The sequence below is a fragment of the Frankliniella occidentalis genome, unplaced genomic scaffold (genome assembly GCF_000697945.3).
Source record: "Frankliniella occidentalis isolate FOCC.00 unplaced genomic scaffold, Focc_3.1 Scaffold16, whole genome shotgun sequence".
Lineage (NCBI taxonomy): Eukaryota > Metazoa > Arthropoda > Insecta > Thysanoptera > Thripidae > Frankliniella > Frankliniella occidentalis.
Window position 1 is genome coordinate 886512 of NW_026267146.1, and position 8784 is coordinate 895295.

Below are 8784 nucleotides of genomic sequence, written 5' to 3' on the forward strand. Positions count from 1 at the left end.
TTTGCTGCTGTCTAGCTTTTACTTTCGGAATAACAGAGCCGCGGAGTCCTGGCCGGGCCGTGCCGCCTGGCCTCCTGTGGGCCCTACTGCCCCCGGGGCGGGGCGTCGCGGGGCGGGGCGGGGCGGGGCGCACCGCGCAGGCAGCGCTGCAGTGCAGATGCCTTGGTTTCAGAGCCGGCCGCCGCACGCCGCGCCACGCCGCGCCCCACCACGCCACGCGCTGTGTTGTTTTGCCTGCTAATAACTTTCGCCGTCGCGGTGAGGCGGGGCGAGGCGACGGCGGGGCCTCTCTACAGGAGAGCGGACTCTGCAGCGGCGACAAGACGTCCGTCTTGCAGAAGCTGTCGCACCACCGTCGCATCGCACAACGGAATGGATGATGATTGTAATACAGCAAGCCAGTGCCCCGAATTCACCGGGAGCGCGGCGCATCTGTGCGGGTGGGTTTGCCTTACTCCCTCTGCCTGTAGGACACCATAGGCCCTGTAAGAAAAAGAGTCGTCCAAAAAGAGCGTCCGCTCTTTTTTTTTCGGATTCATTCGACAATTTACGGGAGCTCGGCGCCTGCAAGACTCCAGTTAGGCCACCCCGCCGTACACGCATGCACTATGGGCAAGATGTTGCCTACCTCATAGGCGCTATGAGAGCTTTGAACTTGGGGTGAAGTTGGCAATTTCGTAACGTCGAATGATGCGGACGTACTTTCTGGACGACACCTAAGTAGGAGTAGGCATACCCACCCGCACCAGCGCGCATGCTCCGACACCCGATATGTACATTATCACGTCCCTGCATTCACGTGAAGGCCGTTTCATGAACCTAATATACACCAATCGAGGCGCGCCGATGTGACCACAACGAACGCACGCGCACACGTACAACGCGTGCGTCGCGGTCGCAGACGGCGAGAATTGTGAGCGCGTAAACGCTCGCGTCCGTCTGCGTGTGAGTTGGGGGGGGGGCAGTGCCCTACGTGATGCAGGCGGTGCGTGTCGCGGCTTGTGCGGCTGTGGCGCGGCGACCGCGAACGCCAGCACTTGATGCCCCGAAGCAGGATTTCCAAAGTTGATATACTTAATCTCTTTTTTCTTTATTTCTGTTATTACAGACAGCAGTGGCGAGTACGAGGCATTCGAGGACTACGCCGACGAGCTGTCGCGCCGCCTGGGCGCCGTAGAGCTGGAGCGGGCCGCCGCCGCGCCGCAGCCGCAGTCCTCCGCGGCGTCCGCCGGCCCGCGCTCCAAGAGGCACTCCGTGGCCGTGAGCAGGCCCGCCACCTCACACCAGGCACGGCGTGTAGCTAATCCCCTGATATTAAAAGGCAATAATAACAAACGCGTAAGGCAAAGAGAGCGCGTCCGTCTGACGGCCCGGTCGGGTTTCTGTTTCTATATCCAGATGCCGCGGAGCCGAGCGTCCATCGCGGGCCCCGCCCCCGCGCTGCCGCCGCCCGCCCGCCTGCAGGCGTCCTCCGTGCGCCGCCGCCACTCTCACTGCGTGGCCTGGCCCGCCCCCAGCCCCGCCCCGAGCCCCGCCCCGCGACCCGCCCCCAGCCCCGCGCACATCTACAGCACGCGCAGGGCGTCCTTCAGCCGGGGGCAGCTGCTGGCCGGGCTGCACGCCACGCACGCGGGGTGAGTACGCTGTACACTGTACGCTGTACGCTTAAGGCTGTAATACGCTATACGCTCTAGGCTGTAATACGCTGCTCGCTTGAAGCTGTAATACGCTATACGTTTTAGGCTGCAATACGCTTTATGTTGTGCGCTTTAGGCTGTAATACGCTGCACGCTTGAAGCTGTACTACGCTACACGACGATTTAGGCTTGCAATACGTTTTTACGCTGTACGCTTTAGTCTGCAATACGCTTTATGTTGTACGCTTTAGGCTGTAATACGCTCTGCGCTGTACGCTTTGGGCTATAATACCTGCAATGATATTCACTGCAAAACATGTGTCCGGCGGGTAGGCCTGTGCCTGATGGGCGTGGAGCCAGAACTCGGAGCTCAATTAGGACCAAAAGCATCAGTGCGCCTGTACTTTACGCTGTTCTCCGCACTGACTTTCGGACGGACATAGTTGGGCTTCGCTTGGCCCCACAGGTCTTAAAATCCACAAGGGTGTAAAAGTGAAATGACCGCGACAATGAACGGCGAGAGGCTGTCAAGCGAAAGAGTCGATAGAGGGTCATCTAGAATAAAGTGCGTCTGCAGTTCGCCATTCCGACACTGGAATGTTCAGCCAGCCTCTGAGGGGCTCACAGCGCCTGCTAGATAGGCAACATCTTGCCTGCAGTGCATGCATGTACCGCGGGGTGGCCTACCCCGAGTCTCGCAGGCGCTGAGCTTGTAATTTGCCGAAAGAATTTCAGAAAGACAGACATACTTTCTGGAGGATCCCTAGAGCGACCGCGCCCCGTGCTACTAGGGGGGGGGGGTGGAGAGAGCAATCGAAGTCTGTGCATTATTTGGAAATCTAACCGTCACGACCGTCGCAATAAGAAATAAAGTTGTGAGTTTCGATGCAGGTTATTTTTATTCATGCTGGTGATCTTCGCATCGGGGGCGGTACAGGATGATGACTCCCACCGTCATCATCATCATTATCAAGGAGAATCACCTGCATCACAACTCTATTGCGACGGTTAGATTTCCAGCTCGGTGTACATACTTGCAACGCTTTTTCAAACCGTCCCGCAAGTCGTACGTCGCACGCCCGCGCGCGCACGCGACAACGCGACTGCTTCACTTGACAAGCCTCGAAGAGGCACGAGTCGAATGCCACCCCCACCCCCCGCCATCTGCGAGCCGCAATCCCCACCCCCTCCAGCTATTTCGAGCAGCTCTAGGTCTTCCGGCGCCCGGCCGGCCAGCCCTCGCCGCCGGAAAACGCTATTCTGGGAATGCGGAGGCCGGAGCTCAGGCCGCGCGAGGAGGTTGCCTCGGCCGGACCCTCCTTGGGCCGCCCACTCGCCCGCCACCCACACGGCCTGGGCCATGGGGCCGGGAAGGACGCGGCCGGGAGCCACCCCCGCCGGCGCCGTGCCGCCCCCGACCTACCCCAGCACCATTGGTACAGACGTACGCGAGAGCAGGGAGCCCCGCCGCAGCGCCGCGCCGGTACAGTCAAAAGTTACGGAACCGCCAGAAAGTTTGTAACGATGATAAAACTTATTAGGAGTCCGCACGAGAGCGCGCGCGCGCGGCGAGGAGAAACATCTGGAGGAAAAAAATATATATATCGGTTACGCGGCAGATAGAGAGAGAGGGAGGAATGAGAGGGGAAGGGTCTTTAAAAGATGTGTTGTTTTGGTTTCCCTCGCGTGGTGGATTATGACGCGCGCACATGGGATGGCTCTCTCCACGCGCCGCCACGCCTAGTCGCGCGCGCGTGCTTTTAAACGCAACGGGCCGTTGCAGCGGGCGTGGCGTGGCGTGGCGTGGCGCTGCGGCGCTCAGAGCCAGTCAGTCGCACCTAATGCACGCCAGCCAAACCATTCGCAGCTGCCGCGAGCCGCGCGGCGTGCAGCCGATTTCCGGAAGAAACGATCAGCTTTCTTCTCTTACTTTTTATCGAGTCGTTGGCCGTTTGATGTTCGGATCGACCATCACACCGCTCCTCTCCCCATTTTCCACTATTCCGCAAGGGCGTCCCTCATAGCAGCACCCCAAGCCCTAGAGCTCTGCCCTTCGCACGGTCAAATATGACGTGCGAGTGGGCAAACAATCGGAGGGAAAAACACGCAAACCGACCGACGCTGACTCAATGCGCGCTTGACTAGGAGAGAATTACCACCGGCCGGGCCACCATCACCCTCGAGCCGGAGTAGTAGGAACTGGAGCAGGAGGCTGGCCAGAACTGCGGAGAGGAGGAGGGGGCAAGGCAGGACCCTATCCCCGTCTCTGTCGCACTGGCAGCACCAGCCCGGCCGTTTGTCTCTTCCCCACTCCAGCCCTACGCCACCGGCCGCTCGGAGTCGGCACGGCTCTGTTTGAGCTGCAGCGGCCCGCGCAGAGATGGCCAACCCTGATAAGTCCGATGAAGGGGTTACGCCACTTGTCTTTTATATTTTCGCGCGCGTTTCCGACCCTTTGTTCTCCCCGCCCTCACCACCAACGCCCGCCCCGCCCCAGCAGGTCCAAAGGCAATAGAGGCCTCTGGAAGGCGCAGGTGGCTAGCGGCTGCTCAAACTCGGACTCGGTGCGTCAATAGCGACAGCATTATGCCGACGACGACGGTCGCGGTGGAGGTGGAGGCCAAGGTGGTTCGGCCCTGAGCTGGAGCAGAGGACATCATAAGAGGCTTTGTCGGCAAAGGCGGCCGTGTAGAATTGCCCTACCGTCGTAGAGGTATCATTTTATTTGCCGGCGAGTGCCTTTCGTCACGGTCATCGCACAGGACGCGTAGCGTGGCCTCAATTTTTCGAAATTCATATGGTGTTTGCAAAACGAAACTGTCTGTGAGTATTCCAAGAACTTAATAATTTTGTTATAAGTGCCGCGGAACAAGCACAGCGTTATTTTCGGTTAAAAACACGTTGATTGAGGATTGGGGACGTTTTCCTTGCTTACTCTTATTGTCATCTCACATACTGCTGGAGCCGACTGAGTGGGCCGCACCGCGACATAACGCATCTCTGTTCACATCCAGCCGAGCAAGAGTCGGCCGAGCAGCCGAGCAGCACAGTCGGCCGAGCCGGGGCCGGGCAGCGCTTCCTATTGTTGGTCTCGGGGGCGTGCCCCGGCCCCCCTGCACAGAGTACGTCGCGGAGGTAAGGTGGGCGAGGCGAGGGCAGCTGGCAGCGGGGCGGGACAGGACGACGGGACGGGACGCCCACTCCCACCGCGCCGGTGCACGTCATACTCTCCGTACGGCACTCGCGCTCGGGTCAGGTCGCGGGTCGGGCCGCTCCGGCACATCGCCTCCCTGCCACGTCGCGCACCTGGCGCGCCTGCCTGGGCGCGGTGGAGCAGCGGAAGGTCCGGTGCTCTGCTGCGCTCTGCTGGAAGGCTTATTCTTTTGTCCGCCCCCCCGGGCCCGCGCGGCGGCGGCGGCCGTGGGAGCCTTGCCACTCATCCGCGGGACGAGAGCGTGTCCGGCAGCTAATGTGTGCGGCTACAAGTAGCGCGGCGTCCGGCGGCGGCTAGCCCAGCCGGCCCAGCCAGCCCAGCCGGCCCTCTCGCTAACAACCCCTTTCCCTCTCTGCCCACAGGAGGTACGCGTCGGACCTGGCCTACAGCAGCGGCCTGGTGTACGGCTCCACCCCGTACGGATCCACCCCGTACGGCTCCACCCCGTACGGTGCCACCCCGTACGGCACGGCCGGGAGCAGCGACGACTGCTACGTGAGCGACGCCAGCGACGAGTACACAGACGGCCCCGCGGACGGCCCTGCGGACGGTCCGGGCAACGCAGTGGTGGCGGCAGCAGCAGCGGCGGCGGCTGCAGCAGCAGCAGCGACCGGCGCGCCGCGCAGGGACGCCGTCGTGGACGGCTTCACGGACGCGGACCTCATGTACGCGCAGCTCGCCTCCTCGCTGTACGGCGAGACCCCCTACGGATACTGCGGCTCGGGCGCGGCCGCCGGGCTGCCGGGCTACGACTGCAGCCGCTTCCAGCTCACCAACTACGGCCACCTCAAGATCGACTACTCGTGCAGCTGGCGGTCGCTGGACGCCTACATCGCCCACAGCTGAGCGCAGTGCAGCCTCTCGTCCCCGTTGACGAGGGTCGCGGAGCACTGCGGGACAAGAAGCGCGCGCCGGCGGTGGCACCGGTGACCGCGAGCACCGCGAGCGAACTGTTTTGGAGGATCCGGGCCGCTCACTGCATGACCCCCGTCGTGGCCCTCGACACGGCGTGCGGTCCGGGGCAGGGGAGGGGGATGAGGTGTGGTGACTCCCAGGATCGACTTGACTTAATGAAATCGTGCGGTACGCGGAGAAACGTGTCGCTCCTTTTTTTTCACGACCTTTGTCTTCATAATTACTGTGTATTGTGATCCCGAAAAAGAAAACAAGCCGCGGGCTGTAACCGGAAATCGGCAACCAACACCAACGGTTGTTATTATTATTGAAAAATGAGCACCAAGAGCGTAGTGTTCTCCGGCCCGGCCGAGGACCCGAGCAGCGGCGACCCGCGCAAGGGAGGGCAACACCACCACTCATCTCAGATCAATCTCGCGATGCTGGTCGGGGGTCGGCCGCGGCCCCACCACGCTCCGCCACGCCCCGCTGGACCATGAAAACACGGCGCGGTGAGCGGTGGGAAAGTTGTAAGAGAAGGACGGACTAATTAGCTGACAGGTCCTGCACTCGTGAAAAAGAGGAGGGGGGGGAGGAGACATGTTCTGGTGGGTATTGTTATCACAGAAGTATCGAAATGGATTAAGAGGGAGATTGATGATCACTGCCTATGTGTATATATCCGGTAAATATACTAGATGAAATGATTTTGTTGTTGTTTTTTACCAGATGATACATTTAACACTAAAACATACACCCGAACATATTCTAAACCAAACTTGATCAAATCGCTCAGCGCGCCCACAGCCCGAGCCAGCGGGAGCGTCCCAGGGAGGCGGGCAGTGAAAGAAATAATTTAGCCAAGGTGATTTTTCCGTAAACCAACCTTCAAAATGAATGTATGGATGTAAAAGGTCACATTGGATGACAGGGAAATCGAAGCAAGTGATAAAAAAAAAGTATTTGTAACCGTAGTGCACAATCTCACCCTTGGTTTGCAACAAAGCAATTAATGGAACTAAGGAAAAATGATGAACAATTTGAAAACTAACCTCCAAGATGTTCCAGGCTCTTTCGACTCCAAAAGGTCGAGGGAATGTTCAGCAATCTGGTTGTCTTGCAGAACACTCGAAATATTCCGTAAACTACTTTTCACAAGACTTGCCTCAACATTCAGATAAGCGATAACCTCGTCCATCTTGTCCACACCGGTAACAACACAACAGGTGCCGCGACCGCGAATTACGCAAACTAAGTGTCCATTAAACTTGTGAAAAATATATTAAGAGAGATACTACTTTTCGAAAACTTTTCTAAAACGACGCATGGTTATAAAATCACTATAAAACTTAAAACGCGAAAAATAGAAACAAGCGTAACGTGCGTCCGCGAAGCCCGAAGTCAGCCATGACGCAAACATAGTTCAGAGCTGCCAACCGAACCAGTGCTGCCAAGCTAGTCCACCGAATCTCAAAACGGAGTAGACTCTTTATTGTGATGAGTAGTTTATCATTCATGAAAGTAAGTGATAACACTCTAAAAAAAATCAGTGCAAAATTTTGTAACATTGATGGGAAGTTTTTTCAGTAACAAGATTACAAAATTTTGTAACATACGAGGTTACAAATTTTTGTAACTACTGTGTACAAGTATTTGCTTCCTGGTTACAAAATTTTGTAACATAAGATGTTACGAATTTTCGTAACTACTGTGTACATGTATTTGCTTCCTGGTTACAAAATTTTGTAACATTTTGTGCTGTTGTGCGCAGTAGTTGCCGACACCCAAAAATTAGTAGTATTTCCTCATTGCCGTTCCGGAAGGGTCATATTAGTAACCTAATGCCTCTTTCATCAGAAGTGCACAGTGTATTACCCGTTCGAGCATTGCTAAAGTCAGTTTTAGCTAAACTACTTTGCTAAATCTTGACTTTTCCCCGGAGCAAAGAATGTTCCGAGGAGGACGGAACTAATCAGTGACACTGCAAGTCACTGATACAAAAATGAAGTAGCGTGTAGAAACCGCTACAGTCAGATGTGGAAAACGTTGCCATACCCAACCGAGGAGAGTTGGCAGGTATACCTACCTAGGGTATACCCTGCGCGCGTTGATATTAAACCAATTATATCTGACGCATGGTTGACTTTTTGAACAAAAACTTTTATATTCACTGAAGGTCATTGTCTTATAGAGCATACAGCGTAAAATTAAATGTTAGTTTCGTGTCAAAATTTGAGTTTTATGCAAAGAAATGGTTATTGTTAGAGACGCTCTGACCGTTGCGCCATCTAGCGGCAGTTGCTAGCGACACACAAAATCTTAAAATCTCTCGAGTCGAAGAGATTTGCCTTCGGTAGGCAGCAAAGGCAGCCATTCTCTGCTCTCACACTAAGTTTTACAGGAGAGTGTACAAGGTTTTTTTTTTTTTGTTTTTTTTTTTGCTGGCTGCAATAGCACATTTCTGAACCATATGGTACAAACTTTTGTAATTGGGACACAAAAATTTGTAATGCGTGGATGCAAAAATTTGTAACATCCTATGTTACAAATTTTTATATCAAGTTAACGAAAAATAATACCAGGATTAGGACAAACTGTAACAATGTTACAAATATTTGTAACAATTACTAAAACCTGCAACAGTTACAAAAATTTGCATTCGTATTGTTAAAGTTTGTACGTCGATTACAATTTTTTGAAACAATTACAAAATTTTGTCACAACATTACAAATTTTTGAATCAGTATCCAAGGTTACAAAATTTTGTTTCAAAATTGATACTAGAACTTGTAACTTTTTTTAGAGTGAAGCTCACACTTATCACAAAATCAACATGTATCTGCATATTATGTGAATTGGTTACGCTGGTTATGCATAAATTGGTATCTTGGAGAAAGTGCGTGCTTGGGCATTCCCTCAGCATCCATCTGGTGTATCTCGTAGCTTCGGTGCTGCGTATGTCCCATGGACCGGCGTCGCTCTTTCTCTGGAAGCTGACCGTGTGGTTGTTTTGTATTGAACCTATCGTGAATACGGGTA

The 8784-nt window shown here is 55.0% G+C and overlaps 2 protein-coding genes across 2 annotated transcripts in view; both read left to right on the plus strand.

The window, feature by feature from the left end:
* Positions 1–1342, plus strand: part of LOC127748858 (uncharacterized) — a 23074-nt gene extending 21732 nt beyond the window's left edge. Inside the window, exons 2-3 of the mRNA XM_052264147.1 lie at positions 1109–1287; positions 1322–1342. Of these exons, the coding sequence (XP_052120107.1) occupies positions 1109–1287; positions 1322–1342 (200 nt within the window). The remainder of the gene's footprint in view (positions 1–1108; positions 1288–1321) is intronic.
* Positions 1343–1391: 49 nt separating this feature from the next.
* Positions 1392–6452, plus strand: LOC127748862 (translation initiation factor IF-2-like). Its single transcript, XM_052264171.1, has 2 exons — positions 1392–1634; positions 5214–6452. The coding sequence occupies exons 1-2, from the start codon at positions 1399–1401 to the stop codon at positions 5695–5697; spliced, it is 720 nt and encodes a 239-aa protein (XP_052120131.1). The 5' UTR covers positions 1392–1398; the 3' UTR covers positions 5698–6452.
* Positions 6453–8784: the final 2332 nt, after the last annotated feature.